The sequence below is a fragment of the Calliphora vicina genome, chromosome 5 (assembly GCF_958450345.1).
Source record: "Calliphora vicina chromosome 5, idCalVici1.1, whole genome shotgun sequence".
Classification (NCBI taxonomy): domain Eukaryota; kingdom Metazoa; phylum Arthropoda; class Insecta; order Diptera; family Calliphoridae; genus Calliphora; species Calliphora vicina.
Window position 1 is genome coordinate 111,970,656 of NC_088784.1, and position 19,820 is coordinate 111,990,475.

The window sequence follows — 19,820 nt, forward strand, 5'->3', positions numbered from 1 at the left end:
ATATAGTATACCCAAGTACATACATATATTCAGTCAAAAATTTTTATTATTTGGGATTTACATTAGGGGCATAACCTTATCAATAATAAAAACCTAGTTTTCAAGTCAATTTGGTGAAAAACATTCACGCACCGAAAGCGATTTCTAAAATTATTTAATTCCTTTTTTAATTAAAATTGTATAAAGTACCTAGATACACTTTTAAATAATAAAAAACGAATTTATATTTTTAATAAAACATTATCAATAGATTGTAGATTTCAAACAAGAACAATTTCGGGATATCGTAAAATATTGGTGAGACAATTACCACAAATATAAGAGGCTGTTTAAAACTTAAATTATACAATAAAATCACATTTCAGTCAAATTATTGGTTTGGAGAAATTCGCGGAAAATTGTATTAAATTTAAGATACATAATATAAAAAATTACAATATGCTTAACCATAGGTCTCCACGTAGCAATTTTTATAGCTAAGCTCAAGCAAAAACGTAGGCAGAACAACAGCACAGCGATTTCTGATTGCTTTAAGGCGGAGAAAACGTTCTTCAAAAATACAAAAGGATTTTTTCCACTAATTTCTTTGTTTTTTTAATTTTGGTACTTAAATAAATTAAATATGTATGCATTAATCACACCGAATCATAGAAAGAAGACATTTTACATTAATGACAACTGAACTGACAGCTTATTGCTTAGCAATAATTGCTCAAGCAATCAGGAGAGCAATTATTGCGCAATGGATTGCTACATATGGCAATTGCGGTCTACATATTGCAAATCTTATGGACACAATAAAATTTAACAATTTTATCTTGGAGAAAAATAAGTAAATAAATTTTATAATAAAATATGCAATAATATAGTAATTCAAACAAAATTTTACGAAAAAGAGGTTAGTTATCATTTCTATTAAAGATACAAGCGGATACCCGGCGTATGCTATTACGCTAAGAAGTATGTGCCTTATTATTGTACATAAAAACTATTTTTTAAAATAGTAGTATTTTTACTACTTTTTAAAAAAATGTTTTTCTAGTACTGTTTAAAAAAGTAGTATTTATAGTACACTTTATAATAGTAGTATTTCTACTACTTTTTTTAGAAAAAGTAGTATTTCTACTCCTTTTTTTTTAAAAAAAAGTAATATTTCAACTCCTTTTTTTAAAAAAATTACTATTTCTACTCCTTTTTAAAAAAAAAGTAGTATTTCAACCCCTTTTTTAGAAAAAGTTGTATTTCTACTGCTTTTTTTTAAAAAAAAGTAGTATTTATACTCCTTTTTTTTAAAAAAAGTAGTATTTCTACTACTTTTTTTAGAAAAAGTAGTATTTCTACTACTTTTTTTTAGAAAAAGTAGTATTTCTACTACTTTTTTTTAGAAAAAGTAGTATTTCTACTACTTTTTTTTAGAAAAAGTAGTATTTTTACTACTTTTTAGATAAAGTAGTATTTCTACTCCTTTTTTTAAAATAGTAATATTTCTACTCCTTTTTTTAAAAAAGTAGTATTTCTACTACTTTTTTAAAAAAAGTAGTATTTCTACTCCTTTTTAAAAAATAAATAGTATTTCTACTCCTTTTTTAGAAAAAGTAGTATTTCTACAACTTTTTTAGAAAAAGTAGTATTTCTACTCCTTTTTTAAAAAAAAAAGTAGTATTTTTACTACTTTTTTTTGGAAAAATTCAGATTATGTTGGATTTTTGGTACTAGGTTTATTAGTTGCGGAGATGTAGAGATACAGAATTTACCTGTTTTTATTCATTTGTATCCCCTTAAAATTCGAACTGCCAAAAATCCCATCTTAGTGGATCTACACATCGGGGAAAATTCCTACATACAAAATTGGGGAAAATTGCTGTATGGGAAAATTCGAAAACCGGTTTAACGAATGGACTGCACACTACATTAGGTACAATGTAGTGTTTTAGATGTCTCAAACCATCTCCACAAAATTTTCTTTCAAATGAAACCGGTTTGTAGCTAATCGATTGAATGGTTTCAGAGTCTATAACGGACATAGGTAGAAACATTTTTTATGTTTTATATATATAGATAGATTAAAATAAAATGACCAAGTACATTGTATATAGTTTGAAGCCAAATATCGCTATTGGTGCGTGAACTTTTTTTAAAAAATAATATCATATTTTCCTTCAGATTTTTGCAAAAAGTTATTACCCTAATGTACTTATTCATATACTTACAAACATATTTATTTTATTATTTACCAAGAATTCTGTCCCCATTGAAGGACTCCAAAAATTAACATTAATCGATGTGCGTTATTACGAATACATATTGCTTGAATAAAAAGAATATATTTTATTTAATTAAATATTTGTACATACATATATGTAATTATAATTGATTACCTTACTAAATATAATTAATGAATTAATTATACATACATACATACTAAATATACCTACTAGCTACTAGTCAAATGCACCTACTTATTTAAATAGCTACAGTAACTACGATCCAATATTTTAAATGTTTGCCAATGTAGCTTAAAATTAGTGCCATGCTCTTGAACTTAATAATGATTAAAAAAAAAAACGAAATGTTTATTAAGAACAAAGTTCTTTAATTGAATACATTTCATTTTATTTACGAACAAATATTTGAAACATGTTGTAGTTGAAATAAAAATAAAGAAAAGGGGATAACAAAAACACGGTTTTTCTCTCCATACGCAGCGAGTCGCTCTAATGTACAAATTTCCTTTTAATAGAAAAAAGATTTCAATCTTTGTTATAATTATTGTATTAAAAATAAACATACAACATGTTTTTAATATTCATGCACTTTTAGTCAACATTTTATTATTATTTCATTATTTTTTTTTTGTTTGCTTTTAATTTGATTAAAATTATTTTGACCGTTAATTGAAAATAAAGATTTGAATTTCACAAAGAAACAAATGTTTTTAGTAAAATTTTTTCATAGTTGAAAAAAATAATAGAAACCGAATCAGTAACAAGAACAACACCCACACAAATTACCAATTTAAAATAAAGCAAAAAATCAAAATGGTAAGTACGGAAATACAAACGAGTATAACGAAAGCAATTTGATTGATTGATTAATTAATATGTATATGGTTTGTATTGAATTTTCTACTAAATACTAAACATTTTCAATTCTAACAATAAATATGCCAAAATTTTACTAACAGCATTTGTTTCGTAGCTAAAGAACAATATAATTATTAACTATTAATATTATTTTACGAGTATTTTACTAATAATTATTACACTTTGTAACTAACACCACAATAACCAACAACTCAACCATTATAATATTAAGAAAATTTAATTTTTATGTCAGAATTGAAGAAATGCAATATCAAGTAATGAAAGGACTGTGAATCACATCAAAAGCCATTAAACAATCCTTAGAGAAAGTGTCGTTTAGTTTATTTTCTAATATTTCAAAAAGACTTTAGAATATCAAATACATACATATGTATCAATGTAATTTTACAAAATGTGTAGTTGAAAAATGTTTGTCGCTTCGAAATCACAACAATTTTGGAATAAGAAAATTCCTTCACGATGTAAGGGTTAACGTTTTCCTATTTTAGGAAAACTTTCAGACTATATTTAAAGTTACCTGGAATATAATATTCTGAACAGATTTTACTTAAAATTAACAACAGTAAGCAAATTGGGCTCATTCGCCAAAATATGCCCAAAAAATTAGTTTTTCTCAAACAACGCAATATTTATATCGCAGGTACGGAAAAACTATAGGAGGTATTGACATAAATATGGATATATTTTAAGTAAAAGTGAGCTTTTATTTTAATATTTCTCAAACTGTGTTAATTTTGTTCCTACATTTCTTGTTCTAGTGGCCTGACATTTTATAACCAATTTTTGTCTTTTGTTGCTATTTAAAATCGATAAAATCTGCCCACAAATGGCAGAGATATAAGGAAAAAAACCAAGACAATAGGCCAGACAAGTAGGCCTCGATTTTTGGCCTATTTTTATCTATATGTGGATTACAGAGTTATTAATATAGACAATATCGATATCTAATGATAGATATTTCAAAGTCCTTTGCAATGACGTATATAAGGCCATAATAAGTTAGACCTACAATGGGTCAAAATCGGGAAAGGTAATTTTTAACCCTATTTTTTTCACCAAAAAATTTTTTGACATAATAAATTAAAAAAAAAATTAAACAAAAATTTTTTTTTTCTAAATTAGAAAAACTATTTTGGAAAAAAAAATTTTAATTAAAAAAAAAAAAATTTAATTAAAAAAAAAAAAATTTTGAAAAAAACTCTGTTGTAGAAATACCAATTCACAATCGAAGTCGTAGCGTTGTAAGTTGTTTGTGAAAAATATTTTTCAAATTAAATTTTTTGAAGAAAAAACAAAATACTAATAAAAAAATTACGACATACAGCGCTACAACACTACGACACCAATTGTGAATTGGGCATATGTTTAAAAAGATGTGTCGTACGTATTTCTCGAGTTGCAAAAACTTTTAAAGTAAAAAATATTACTGCCAGTGTTTGCTGGCAGTAAAGGGAAACTTATTTTCCATGCCCCCCAAAATTGTGATACGGACCTCTAGGGTCCGGTTCATATCGGAACCATTGCTCAAATGTACATATGTACATAGTGTTAACTTAGTTTAATATTACCAAATCGGTAATTCGAAATTTGTATTCTTAGTCTATTCGTCGTCAGTATCATTAAGAAATGACCACTACATATTTGGTAAAATGAATTATTAAATAATATTCAAATATTTGTTGAGACTATTATTTTCATAACTAGTGAAAACCTTGGTTTTAAACGTAGATGTGCTTTTATTTTATTGAAACGAAATCAAGGGAATGGGAAGCTTACAGAACCGACATATTTAATTCACATTCTGACATACTATTTACCGTATTTGTTTTATTATGTTTTGTCATTTAGTAACTATGATTAAATAATTTTGGTTTCATTTTATATTTTTTTGGGGAAAAAAATGTTCGTATTGAATTAAAAATTGATTAAAATGTTTGGTGTTCATAGCCTACGAAGAAAACATTATCATCAACAGAAAATGAAACTGATCTTGATTTATACAAAGCCATACCAGCTCAAGTGGTAGAAAACAATTCATCTTCCACGGACGTTATGTCACCGCTGTCAGGAGAAATGGAAGGAAATACAACGACAACAAGTGATGATTCCGATACAATCAAAATGTATGATTTTAAAACACAACAGGAAACAATCAAGGACACCACAATTACACATAGAGAGCAAGCAAGAGTTGATGAAATTAATTCCAAAGAAAGACCCTCTAGTTTGGCTTTTAGTAGATCAGAAAGTGGTGTAAATATTGTAACACCTACACGTGGTTCCACGCCAATGGCATTCAAATTTTTACAACCAAAACGCAAATTGCTAGAACCTAATCAGGTTTTATCAGTGGAAGAAAATGAGCCAGTAAGAATATTTAAATGTATCAAAATTTAACTGTATTATTAACCATTTAAATATTTACAAATTTAGCAAATTGTGTCTAGTCCTTCGGAGAAACCAGTAATTGAAGCAGAGGTAGCAAAAGCACTGCCTTCTGTTAAAGCATTAGCAAGAGCCTTTCTGATGACGACAAAGGCCTCACAACCTGAAAAAATTTGGCTGCGAAAGGTATTACATATTAGTTACGCATAAATATGATTATAATTTGTATATTTTTTTTAAATAATTTCAGGCAAGAACGTTATCACAAGGTGGAAATAAACGTTCATATTCACCTAAAAGATCATTAGATCATCTTATGAAATCAGAGCGATCAAAGCCAGAAGATGATATAACTATAACCTCCGACTTATCGTCACTTGAAACGTAAATCTAAACATTACTAAATATACTAAATATTAACAATTAACTTTTCGTAACGATGCTTTTTTAGAGATTCCTCCTCCATTGGTATTGAAATAGCAACTACATCAGACGTATCAACTATAGGTATATCTTCAACGAATGATCCATCTCTTCCCACAGACACGGGTAGTAATATAAGTCCAGTTCCAGTACGACAGGGAGTCCTCAAAAACAATATTGCATTCTTTGAGAATTTAAAGAATAAATAATTATTTGTTCATTTGAACATATTATATACATACATATTATGTATGTATGTATAAGTATTAATAAACTGAGTATTATTTTTGGTTCTAAAAAATAATAAACTCAGTTAACTTGTATTTTTCGCGTTTTAAATTTTAGGTGCCATTGAACGATTTATCATTTTCATTTTTTTTTACTAATTACTAATTACTTACTACTCTAATTGTTGTTGAATGTATCATAAATATTTATTTAAATTAATTTACTAGTTTAAGTGTTATGAAACAATTATTATTCAGTTTTTAATTAGTTTTAATTCATTAAATGTAACGATGGATCCAAAAATGTTTACCAAATTTGATTTATTAAAGTAAATTTATTTAAGAATTTTATTTTTCTAAATTAGGAAACATTGAGTTTGAAGTCAGTAAAATGCTTCATAAATTCTAATGTAATGATTTTCAACGGCTGGATTCAATATCCAACTTGTTTAGCAACTACATTGGTAATATATAATCGATATTTGGAAACTAATACTTATAAATAATGTTGATAACACATTGTTATCAATATTTTTGGAAATCTTGAGAAAATGCCGCTGGTGTATATAAATAACAAGGTTGCCTTCCGTTACCGCTATGCTACTATTACCCCTAATATTGACTTGTAGCTCATCTACCGCTGATCATCCGTTACAGAAATAACCAATTAACGTATATAATATAATCGTAAATACCGTTACAGATATTTTATAAATATTATTTTTTATATCAATAATAATACAGTTAATTGAAATCTACAAAATTTAAATATTATAAAACTTATTTTTAATTTTTGTAAATTTTATTAATATTTAATTTCATTCAGGATGAAATTATCGTTATCAATAAAATATCGTGCTACAGTTGCCGAAATAACTGTAATTACCGTTACCGAAATAAACCAATTTAGTGTTTCGTATCGGTAGGCGACCTTAATAGTTTAACGTAAGCAGTTGAGCATTGCATTAAAATCAATGCGCATTGTGCATTAGTTTATTTTAACTGTTGCGTAAATTCTAATAAATAAAGATTTGTTGCAATTTTTAAACTAATTGGCGCTTTTATTTGCAATTTAATAAAAATTTTGGGATCACCGAAATCCACAAATATATATTTGTGAATTCAGGTATAGTATGTAAACAGACACGATTTTATACACGTTTGAAAAGTAAAAAAATTTTAACTTTTTGTAAAAAAAGTGTGAATGAAATTAATTTTTAAGAAATGAAATTAATTGGATATTAAGCCTATTTTTATACCACTAATAAATTTTAATAAAAGTCAAGTTTCCAACACCACGCAGTGGAGCATTTCTAACTGTATTATCCGATTGGCATAAAATATTCGAGTTTAAGTTTTGACGATGGAACCTACAGACCCCTCAGTAGCGGCGTTGTGAGTTCTCAAAGTTATATATGTATTCTAAATCAACTAATCATACTCTTTTACCGGCCCCGTTATTAAAATTCTCATTTCAATCGCAAGAAACAAAATTTCAAATCAATATTTAGTACAAGTTCAAAAATATGAGACGGTGCGTGAATACATACTTTCGTCATTTAAACCTATGATATTACTACATAATAGAAGGTACCAAGTTTTCTTTTAATATACAAAATTTATAGCCTGAAATATTATTCAAAATATAACCGAAAAAGTTTATTTTTATCCGGTTTTCTATTATTTTCTTATTCAATATGAAAAAGGACTACTTAAATTTACATATACATATGTATCTGTAATAATTTTTGTAATACAGGTTTTATAAGATAAATAAATAGATTTTCGGTGTTGTCATAGAATCCAATCATTGTAGGAATCGGTTTTGAAAATGACAAAAAAGGTCCATTTGACTTATAAAATACTATATAATTTTTTGTTTAATCGATAAAGAATTTAATTCTAGATAGAATATAATACTGATAACTTTCGATTTCACTAGACCAATGCTCCTTTTCTGTCGTTTTCAAAACCGATTCCGACAATGATTGGATTCTATGACAACCCCGTTTAACATATGTACATATATATGTACTTTTAATATCCGCTTTTTTGTTGTGCATATTATTTTTTAGGATAATGAAATAAATAATAGCACAAAAAAATTATGGCGTTATTGACATTTGTAATTTCCTATCATAAAAACCATTAATTTGGTTTTTAATTTGCATAATGTGTTTATGTATTAAAATCTAATCTTTTTGGCATCCTATTTCGTAAATTTAAATTTTTTGAATATTTACGGAGTCTAACTTTGGCAATTATTTTATATGTATATTTTAAGGAATATTGTAAAATGCTAAAATTTTCTATAAAATAAGTCAATATTTTTAAAAATGTTTCACACATTTGAACATATTTCGTTAAAACCGAAAAGTTAAAGAAATCCGAAACCGGTCGATTTTACAACAATTAAAAAAATTTAGATACTCTGATATAAATGTACATATGTATTTCAAATTGAAAACAATCGATTTAACGGTATAAGCTAGGTACTCTGTTCAAAATTTCGTGCGAAATGCTGTCAAACTACATATAAAATATTTGGAATGAAATATATGCGAAATAATTTCGCAAAAGCAGTACTCTGTTTTTATTGTGGAAAACATGTGAAATACATCTTATTTTTCCACACGAAATAACATACGCAGCACTTCTTTCGCACGAACAACTAGCTGTAAAACAGCATGTAAAATTTTTCGCATGAAAAAACCATAGTTTTTCGCAAATATGAACAGAGTACTAGGCTATAGATGCAATTGAGTAGAATCTTAATAGATGGCGACATCTGTGGACAAATACATAATAGAATGTCTGTTGTACATAACAAAAATTCACCACACTCACCAAAATAGGTTGCCATATATTTTATAGAGATTGCTTTTGACACATCGATAAATTTTATTGGTGGCAACACCGCGGCTGACATGAGCTGCTGACATCAAACAAAACCATTTTTTTTATATGAAGTTTTTACGATTTAGATTTGGGGGTCTATCAGCCAAAAAATCCCATAAGAAATACACAGGCATCAGCATGTGAGCGGCTGATGTCAGCCAATTGGCATATGTCAGCCGGAGTATAAAGTAGCCAGATTGATTAAAATAGAACAATTTTCTTTTTTTTTATTTTCTATTGACACCACTTTGAGTTTTTTTATTCTCTTTTTGTATTTCTCAAATACAAAATGACAGCAGCAGATAAAGAATAACTTTTTCTTTTATTTTTCAAGTAATTACAGTTTTTCTTGCAAGCTCGAAATTTTCTAATGGGATAAATCCATTTTAAAGTTATGGCTTATATTAACGTAGCTGAATGGTCACCAGACCAAGTAACCGATTGGATTAAAGGTCTGTTGTTTTGTTTGCAATTAGTGCTATTGTAGCAGGGAGTTGTTGTGATTCATACATTGAACAAACCAAACCCATATCGGGTGGGTAATCATTGAAATATTTTTAGGTCTGGATGATTGCATGTACAACTACGTTTACTCGTTCATTAATAATGGAGTGGGAGGTCATCAATTGCTTAATATTAGACCTTATGAGTTGGAGCAGTTAGGGATGAATTCCATTGGTCACCAGGAGATTGTATTGGAAGCTGTTGAAAATCTAAGGAATTTTGTAAGTATTTAAAATCTGAATATGGGGATATTTATTAAAAAATCGTTTTTTTTTATTTTTACAGCACTACAATTTGGACAAAGAGAACCTGCAGTTTATGGCTTTGCATGTTGCGACAGCTGCCCGAAGTTTGCACAGGCTGCTAGCACTGAAAAGTGGTTCTTCTATGATCGAAACACAGATACTGAATGATATTACAAGAACAATAGCCAGAATAAAGCCATTGATTGGATGGCTAGATCGTTCTCCTTTTCAGGGTCAGTTCCAGTTCACAGAAATCTGTCGCAAAATGTTAAGACTAGGTCTTGAAATGGCGACCATCGCCCAAAGAGAACGTTTTGTGGAAAATCCAGTCGAACAAATTCGCACAACTGCAGAGACATTAGAACGTTTAGCTAACTATATCATACAAGATATAACCGATCCAATGCTGTTGCAACCCGCTTCATTGAATTTAGTGACACTTAAAAAGCGAGAATCAGAACTAGGATTTAACATTGAAACGAGCTATCACGGTATTCATCGCGTAACTGACATCAAACACAACTCGCCAGCTCATAACTCTGGAAAAATTGAAGATGGAGACGAGATTGTACAAATTAATTACCAAACAATCGTTGGCTGGCAATACAAGACGGTCCTTTTACAGTTGAGAGAGTCTTTACCAGACGTTCTGCTGACATTGAAAAAGCGCCCAAAACACACTAAGATCTACGGACAGATTTACATGCAACCATACCGTTTGCCAAGCAAAAAGCGAAACGTTGGTTCACGTTGGGGGGAAAACGTACCAAGCCCGAGGCCAGGATTCTTATCTGTGCCAGAGAATTCGTTCAAACTTCCACTATTGTTGAATACAGACAATGAGAAAACAGACGACGGAGACACAGACTCCATATGCAGTGACATATTGACGCCGACTGACGCGAAGGTGGTGGAAAAGGAAAGCCGACTATACTATCCGAAACCAAGAGCAATGCTTCAAAGACGTAATACAATTTGTGGCGACGAATTGTTGGGGCATAAAAATGTTGTGGGAGTTCCGCTTTGGCATGACCCTAAGGCGGGTACTGGTGGAGATCCCTCGTCACCCAGTTTACGCGATAAGTCAGTTTCCTTTGGATTTGGTTTGGAAATCACTCCTCGTCCTACCACTTGTATTGGCATTGGTAGCAGCAGCGGTGGTAATGGGAAATTCTCCAACGATGTCAAAACTGGAGTTGCGCAATTTGGCGACTCCCTTAAGCTACGTCAAGTCGTAGAACAACCTAACGAAGAACAAGAAGCCACTTCTAAACCAGGTGTATGTAAGGTAGTTCGCTTCGATGCAAATATGAAAGTGGAAGATTATCAAATTGATGAAAAATACACATGTAATGTCCAAAATACGATTCTCGAAACTTTTGAGCCCATACCTTTCGCCGATGAAGAGGACGAGGAGGACATTCTTCAAGCTCTCCGAAATACAACGGGCCAGAAAGACCAAAATACAGAAGACAGAGATCACATGTTAGCATCGTCCAACAATGTCCAACTAGTCGAAACAGTAAATGTGCCTATTGTTGTAAGACGTGGCAGACTGGATAAGAGCCACAGTACACCTGCCTACGACAATTCTGGCGAAGATTCAGATACACCTCCTGCAATTGAACCACGTAAGGATTTTCTTTTAATAACACCACCAGTACCCCCACCCCGCCCCAGAAAACATGGTGATCCAGCTTTAAATGTTGTTCCAGTGCCGCCACCAAAACCACCAGGTCTACTCGCAGCCATTACAGCTGCAGCAGCCTTAAATGTTAATACAAATGCCCAATCTCCACATATATCAAGTAATTTTGGTATGTCGGTACAAACTCCCCCCATTAGCAACCCTGACGAAGATGACAAGTCATTTCTCTCCAGTACCAGCACTTTATCACTATCCACACCTCACGATAACCCACATGAAGTGAGTGGTGAACTGCATACACCCACTAAAGCACGATCACTGACATTGAAAAAGAAACATAGTCTTATTAGCAAAAGGAGAAATGTTAATCTGAAGTTGCTTGGTACTGGCGACATTCAAGGCTTTCTGTACCGGCGCACAAAGGACAAACGGGGCGTTACATTTTGGGCGCGCTTGTATTTTGTGATGCTTGATACGATTCTCTATGGTTTTCGTTCAAAAGAAGCAACGAAAGCTAGCTGTGTTATATTCTTACCGGGATTTACAGTGTCACTGGCAAAGGTAAGTGCAATAGCGTTACAACATTGTAAGAGTAATAATTTTGTCATTTGATCAATAGGAAGTCCACTCAAAGCCATATGCTTTTAAGGTGTATCATTCTGCAAAAACGTTTTATTTTGCTGCAGAATCCCTGGACGCTCTTAATCAATGGGTTGAATTTATTCGACAATCTACGCTGAGCATGAGTTCGCCAGCCGCCGGAAACTCGGTTTCATTAAACGAAATTAGTACGAAAGAGTTATTTTCAGAGAACGAAAGTTCTGGTGAGGAAAACGAATCGACAGTAACAAAAAACCTGTGTACGCCTTCACCTCAAGGCTCTAGAGAGGTTCAACAAGTATTAAGTGTCTCCAAAACTTCGTCTACGACGCCCACTTCGACAAAAAGTGACCGGCGATATTTGGGTTCCTTAAGAAAACTTACGAAGGGATCTCTGGCCTTTAAAAGTTCCAACGCTAGCGATAAGAAGCAGTCGAATGATATTCCGGTGCCAACAGATCAATTTCGCTCATACCGTAAAGTGCCCGGAGGAAGTTTTGGCATTCAAATTGGAGCAAATACACCTGGCTATCATGACACTTCTTTGCATCCATTCAATTCTACACAAAAAAATATTTCTGAAGATATCCAACCCCAGCGTAGCTCTCAGCAAACAAAACTTCAGAGCTGTTCCTCCATTCTAGCCCCATCGGAAATAGTTATATCTCCTCCGCAACCACTACCGTCAACACCACAGCAATACAACAATCGACGATTAATGCACTCTACTAGCCGCTGCTCAATAGTTAGCAATTCAGATTCTGCAACAATGGGATTGGGGCCGCCATCGACGCCAGCCCCTGTTCCAGATGTACCTTTGAGGGTTTCTACACCGCCACCATCAACTTCAACTTCCGTATTTAATTATGAACCTCAGTCTCCGGGAAGAGATGACAATTCGGCGGAACCACAATCAAATCTAATAAGTCCCTGCAAGAGCATCAAAAAAATACCCTACAATTACATACACGCTTCTAATCCGAACTTAGTGGAATTCGATTTTCAAACTTCTAGAACCCTAGACTACAACTTACCAAAAATAAATTCCAGTAATGCATGGGAGGCACTTCCAAATATTCAAGGATTTGTGACCCTCAAGGACTTGATGTTACAAAAGCAAGAAGAGGAGGCTCAGGAAATGTACAACAATCGCGTGTTGTTGGGTGTAGAGAAGAAAGAGGAACACAGACGTCAAGCGGCATACAAACAGGCAACCCTATCAAGGCAATTAGTAGACTGCAGTCAACGCTCAACCAACACAGCTGGTGATGCAAAGGTCTCAAAGACACAAAGTCGTAGTCTACCAAAACCTCCAGATTATGAAATAAGCTTTAAGCCTGATGACGAAGACATTCAACTAACACGTTCCAAGGAAGGTCTTAAATTAAGGGATTTTGGTTATGAGCTAATATCTGGCGATGAACCTTTAGGTGGCGGCTGTGGCGGCACCTTTTCTTCGTCACACTCTAGAAATCGATTATCGACGTCTCGACAATTTTCCAATCATTCAACAAGTAGTGCAGAACATTTGGAGCCCACTAGCAGCGGTCACGGCAGTAACTGGGCTTCCGCTATGAAATCACGCCCATTTTTATTAACTTCCAGTAAAAACAAAAAACATTCAACCAGCAGTAGTTGCTCTGCTGCTGATTATGCCACAAACGGTTCCGAAAGACGTCTGGGAAGCTTTAAGAAAAAGGGAAAGTTGGAGTCCTTCAAAACGTCGAGTGAAAGAATTTTCCAATTTGGCAAACACTCAACTAGCAACACAGCTGGTATTACAATGACATTGCCCTTAAACAAAAAGTCAAACCATCACAATGTCATCGATGCAGGTGTTACGGGCAGCGGCAGTAGCGGTATCAAAAAGAGCCAAACATACAATAACGATCTAAAAGAAAAGGCAGACAAATATGATGCTCAGCGCAAGAATTCGGCACCCATGCCAATTTTTTCAAAACTCAGCTTTTCTTCTGGCTCCTCGTCTACATCCGGTAGCAATTTTAACGCTAAAAACGAAAACAAAAAAGAAAAGAAACATTCCAGTTCTCCGTTGTTTCACCGCACAGTTTTTGGTCATCACAATCAGGCACACATACAGCAAATCGTATCCATACCTTCAACACCTACAAGCACCACTTGTATGGGTCGTGATTACGATCAAGAGATCTTTGCTCAAGTCATATTTCCAAATCAGACACCAAACTATCGCAAGCACTCGATTACATCGTCATTATCGAATAATGCTATCCTATCCGCCCCTGATACAACAGCTCCTCCTCCCCCCATCAAATCTTCAAACGCAAATGTGATAGATTTTGCAGTCTCGTCGCCATCAAATACTTCATTAACGGCTACCACCGAATATCCAAATATGGAATGTCCGCCAGTCTTTGAACCTGACATTTATTCTCTTACCGATCCAAATGCCAGTTTACTACTCAGACGCAACAACAATAACAACGCAAGCACTAGTAATAGCATCACCAGCAACACCAAGTCGCAGGGTAGTGAAACGGAAATGAATTGAAATTGAACAAGTCAAAGATTTTCAAAATGTTTGATGGTTTTTTTTAATGAAAATTTATTTGTAAATATACATGCATACATACATTATTATATTCTTACATACACATTAATTAGCATGGATGTGAATTCACATTTGTGCGTCATATTCGTTTAACAATTAAAAAATACATTTTTGCGTTTTTCTTTAACACAACGGTTATGTTGCCCCCAAAAGCACAGGCAGACATTCATACAAATGTGTGTTTGTGTATTTATGTAATTGCAGTTGGAAATTACAACTTCAAATTTCACACAGATTGAATTTGAATTTATTTATTCTAGCATTAAACGTTGCTTAGTCGGATAACGAAGAACATGGTAATTTGTATGTCTCCCCACCGTGATCTTTTATATCTGTGATATACATATATGAAATTATTAAATAATACAGTGGTTTTCCGGTTTAACGAATGATATGTCAGTGTCATTCGCTAAATAGATTATCATATTTTTTAGAAATACAAAATCTTATTTTTTTATATATTTTCAATCTGATCAGGGGAGGATTATGACAACTTTTGAGCATTTTATATAAAATTTTGACATTTTATGTTTATGTTTGCTCACATAGATTCGAACAAAATGTGTCACAAAATTTTAACAATTGGCTAAAAGATATTTTATTTTTTTTACTTGAAATAGCGTGATTCACAATGCCCTAGTAAAAAGCAGAAAAGCTATTTATTGACATACATTTCAATTTCTAATGTATTTTGTTTTTATTATTTTGATATTTTACTACATTACCAGGCCAAGTACTCTACATTGTGAATACCGCTAATGTTTGCTTGTATGTTAGTTTAGGTCAGAGTTTTGAACCAGTAGTCTTGGTACGAATTAGCTGATATTTGGCATTCATTCACACACCTGATGACATTGCAATATTCTCTATTTTATAATTAATATAATCATTTTTATTAATATTTAAATTTGTGAACAAAACAAGTGGAATTTTAAAATTTTTCAGTAGATCGTAAACATTTGAATGGATCGATAATTATTTAGATTATTTGTCGTTAAATAATTTTGAAAGCTCTTAAAGAATTATACAAAGCTTTCGACATTTTGTTAAAACTATACTATTATTGTATAAGCTAATTATAAATACATATCGTCCCCTTAATGAAACAATAGTGTATTATTTTTTTTGCAATTCGAAATAATTGAGTTTAAAATTTTTGTGTTAGTAGACATCTATAACAAAAGTAATATATATTACAATTGATCTTTTGACCCACTTTGTGGAAGTAGAATTTCACCAAATTTTGACCACATATAGAATCAGTTATGTAGATTTATTATGCAATAAAAAAAATAATGGTGTATATGCTTATACACTACAGTTTTATTGAGAGGACGACATATAGTAGAAATCAATTCGTATACCACAGTTGCAGTCGCAATATTTTTTGTTATTACATTTTACGATTGTAAAAATATATGTAAACTTATTGACAAAAAAGCAAATGCAAACAAAGCAATAGGTAAATATAACAATTTTGTTCAAAATTACGTTATAATTGTATTGATTAATTTAAAAACCAATTTTATCCTCGAAATTGAAAGGTAAGCATGTACATAAGTATGCACATTGTAGATATACATACGTAACCACTTAAAAGCATTAATGATTCAACTTTATCGCGGTTGGCGTTTTACGCCATCGACAGTTAGCACGAGATTAAAGATAAAATGAGTAAAACGCATAGGCCAACAGCCATAATGGTGAATATATAAATGACGCAAAATTGTCGCCATCGACAGTTTCGTACTAGATTAAATATAAAATGGAACATGTACGGCAACCGCGATAATGGTGAATATTTGACAAAAATACAATATCCAGTTTTGACGAAATTTCCAAAAATGATTACAACTTTTAGTTTCAAACTTCCGTTTATTATGTTAGATTCTGTTTTACAAATTCTATAGCAAAATGAAAAAATTAGCAATTACTAAACTTATAGATAAACACCGGTTAAGCCAAGTTGGTTATAATTTCCTCCACCTCTTCTTTGGTATGCATACGGAAGAGTTTCTCCGGAGTCATGGTCATCACCTCAACATTTGTGGAATTAAGTTTTTCTTCCATAACTTGTTTTAGAGTATTCAAAGACAAATTAATTGCATCATTTAGAGTCATTTCGGCTGTGAAGTTATCTTGTAAATTTTGTTGAGCTCCTTCACTTCCCGATCCAATTGCTTTTGCTCCATAACGAATGTACGTGCCAGAAGGATCCATATGCCATAGTTGAGGTTTACCATCTTCAATGCCTGCAAATAGTATAGCCACGCCAAATGGACGACTCATAGCTGAGCCACCATCCCCACTATCACCAAATTGAATTGCCAAAGCTGAAACAGCTTGCGCACACGATTCAATCGACATGAGTTCATTATAAACGAACCAATGATTTTGACACTCTACTCTAGCTCTTTCTATTAAAGTACGTGCATCAGCCATAAGTCCAGATGTAGCGCAACCAATGTGTTTGTCGACTTCCACAATCTTTTCCACAGTATTTGGCACCATCAAAGGTGACGTTATGCGTTTTTCCACAGCCAGCACGACTCCTAAAAAAGTAACCCATCATAAATATAATTTATGTTAAGTCATGCTAACAATAATAAAATATTATACCTTCTGAAGTACAAATACCGATGGCAGTTGAACCCAATTTAATGGCTTCGATGGCATATTCAACTTGGAAAAGGCGTCCCTCCGGTGAGAATGTATTTACACCGCGATCATATTCGGAACGTGTAAGAAACATCTGCATTTAAATAAATAAATATCGTACATAAGAAGTTTTCTAGATTTCTATAATTTCTTCAGAAAATTACTTACATTATTAATTAATTTTCAAAAAGTGAAACAAACAATTTGCACAAAATTTACCACAAGCGAAATGATTAAACACTTTTGCGGTTCTTTGACAGTATTTGTCAAAAGTTGCTGTTTGACACAAATATTACTTTGAATGCTTAACTACTGGGTAGTTCATAAATTCATCACCTAAAGAAACAGGCTACCAATGCTCATTAAACACAGCACAATCTTATTTAACAAATATGTATGTTCACACGGATAGCAAATATCAATATCTCAACTGATTATAGAAATAGCAAATATAAAAAATATTAACCGGTACGCATTTATGTCAAACCTCATATAAAAAAAATTGTGAATTCGCCTGTAATTATTTTAATTATCTACTGCTGTAACCAAGGCGTATTTAACAAGGTGACAGTAGTGGCGAATTGAAATAAATACAGGCGAATTCACTTATTTTTTATATATAGAGTTTGACATACGGACGTACGAGCGAATATTTTTTATATATGTAGTTTGACATTTGTGCGAGCTATTTCTATAATCAGCTGTGCTGCCGATGGCACCTTATTAAATGCACCTTGGCTGTAACGCCCTGGCTGTAACCAAAGTAAATTAATAAAGTAGACTCAGTAGAACAGCTGACTATTTTTTTTACTTTGGTCTGAACTGTCAATTCACTTGTGGTTGTTGTGGCGAAAAATACAACAAGCCCAAAAGCAAAAACAACAACAGGCAACTTTGACAGCTCAGACCTTAAACCAAAAACAAAATTGCTTGTGGTTTTTGTAAATGTTGTATTTGTTGTAGTACTGTCGCTACTTTATTAATTTACTTTGGCTGTAACCTTGTTAAATACGCCTTCATAAACCAGATGGTGTCGATTCTACAACAACATTTACAAAAACCACTTGCAATTTGTTTATGTGGTTTAAGATGTCAAAGTTTGCCTGTTGTTTTTGTTACTTTTACGTTTGTAGCATTCGCCGCAACGAACACAAGACAATTTGACAGCTCAAGCATCTAAACAACAATAATCAGTTGTGCTATCAACACCACCTGGTATATAAATTCGCCTTGCTTCAATTCAAGGCGAATTTATATACAGGATGTTGTCGGTGGTGAATTCAATAAAATTTTAAATACACCTTGGTATGGAGTTTGACTTTTGACTTTTTTGGAGTTTGATTTTTTATCGTGACGATAAAGTGACAGTTCTCATACAAAAAAAAATGTTAATCGGAGGTTTATCGTTACGAAAAACGATAACCAGATATTGAGAAAATGGGGGTTATAGATATAATATGAAGTAATGCAGTGCTGAGAAGGGTAGACAAAGTAACACAATTTTTATCAATTTAAATTGGATTTGTTTTTAAATTGGAGAATTTTTAAAAATGATTTTTGTTTTTAAAAAATATATGGTTTTTAAAAAAAAATATGATTTGTTGTAAAATTGCAGATTATTCGAAAAATTCATAATTTTTTTTTAAATGTTTGATATGACTTTTTTTTAAATTTATGAAAAAATTGCAAAATTTTTTAAAAAAAATCCATTTTTTGTAAAATCGATGATTGATTGTAAAATTGGTGATTTCTTATTTTTTGCAAAACTTATGTTTTTTTAAATAAAATTATCAATTATTTGTTAAATTGAAAATTTGACATTCAGTGATTTATGAAATTAATTTTTTCCATATAATTTTACAAACTTATTTTTAAATGAATATGTCTATGAATTTGCCATTGAACTGAAAGTGGAACCGTTATTTTGGAAAGTCTAAACAAAATTCCTGCAATTTACTGCACTAAATTACAGCACAAAATAGTAAAATTTAATATGGAATAAAAAATACCCAAGTTATTTGCACTTTCTCGGGTCATATGTATGTATGTATATATTCAGAATTTGTTGTTGCGGCTTAAATGAATAAAATAAGATATTTTATTTTCTGTTTTGTGGAAATTATTAATTTTTAACAAATTCCAAAACATTTAAATTAATAAACTAACCAAAAAAATAAAAGTTTTTTTTAACTTTTTAAAGTAATATATTTAAAATGTATGTATAAATTTGTTAAACCATGGTACAATCTACAATGGTTTAAACAACACAGCATATATGTATGTATATATCCAATATTACATATGTACATACATATGTATGCATGTCTATAGCCTTGTGGAGTCGAGAATTTCAACTTAAAAAAAACTTGGACCAGTCTAGTCATATTTATGTACATATTTAAAATTTAACCACATCTTTATGTAATATTAGTAGTATTAGATCAATTGTGCTCTTGTTAAACATATATTTTACATACCTACATAAATATGTATTTTAATATCTGTTGCATTGTATTATATATTATTGATACATGAATG

General features: G+C 31.6%; 3 protein-coding genes across 7 annotated transcripts in view; 2 read left to right on the top strand and 1 right to left on the bottom strand.

Moving 5' to 3' along the window:
* The window catches only part of M7BP (Myosin-7a binding protein), an 89,399-nt gene extending 82,914 nt beyond the window's left edge, over window positions 1–6,485 (top strand). For all 5 annotated transcript variants that reach the window (XM_065514500.1, XM_065514499.1, XM_065514501.1 and 2 more), the window contains 4 exons: window positions 5,052–5,471; window positions 5,538–5,675; window positions 5,740–5,873; window positions 5,941–6,485. In XM_065514500.1, the coding sequence (XP_065370572.1) occupies window positions 5,052–5,471; window positions 5,538–5,675; window positions 5,740–5,873; window positions 5,941–6,121 (873 nt within the window). In that variant the 3' untranslated portion in view covers window positions 6,122–6,485. The remainder of the gene's footprint in view (window positions 1–5,051; window positions 5,472–5,537; window positions 5,676–5,739; window positions 5,874–5,940) is intronic.
* A 2,837-nt stretch (window positions 6,486–9,322) lies between these two features.
* Window positions 9,323–14,730, top strand: cnk (connector enhancer of ksr). The gene is made up of 4 exons (XM_065514117.1): window positions 9,323–9,489; window positions 9,599–9,762; window positions 9,827–11,995; window positions 12,054–14,730. Exons 1-4 carry the CDS (start codon window positions 9,432–9,434, stop codon window positions 14,562–14,564), a joined length of 4,902 nt encoding a protein of 1,633 aa, XP_065370189.1. The 5' UTR covers window positions 9,323–9,431; the 3' UTR covers window positions 14,565–14,730.
* A 1,749-nt stretch (window positions 14,731–16,479) lies between these two features.
* Prosalpha5 (proteasome alpha5 subunit) lies at window positions 16,480–17,590 on the bottom strand. The gene is made up of 3 exons (XM_065512287.1): window positions 17,451–17,590; window positions 17,244–17,376; window positions 16,480–17,176 (listed from the first exon to the last, which is right to left on the bottom strand). Exons 2-3 carry the CDS (start codon window positions 17,374–17,376, stop codon window positions 16,581–16,583), a joined length of 729 nt encoding a protein of 242 aa, XP_065368359.1. The 5' UTR covers window positions 17,451–17,590; the 3' UTR covers window positions 16,480–16,580.
* Window positions 17,591–19,820: the final 2,230 nt, after the last annotated feature.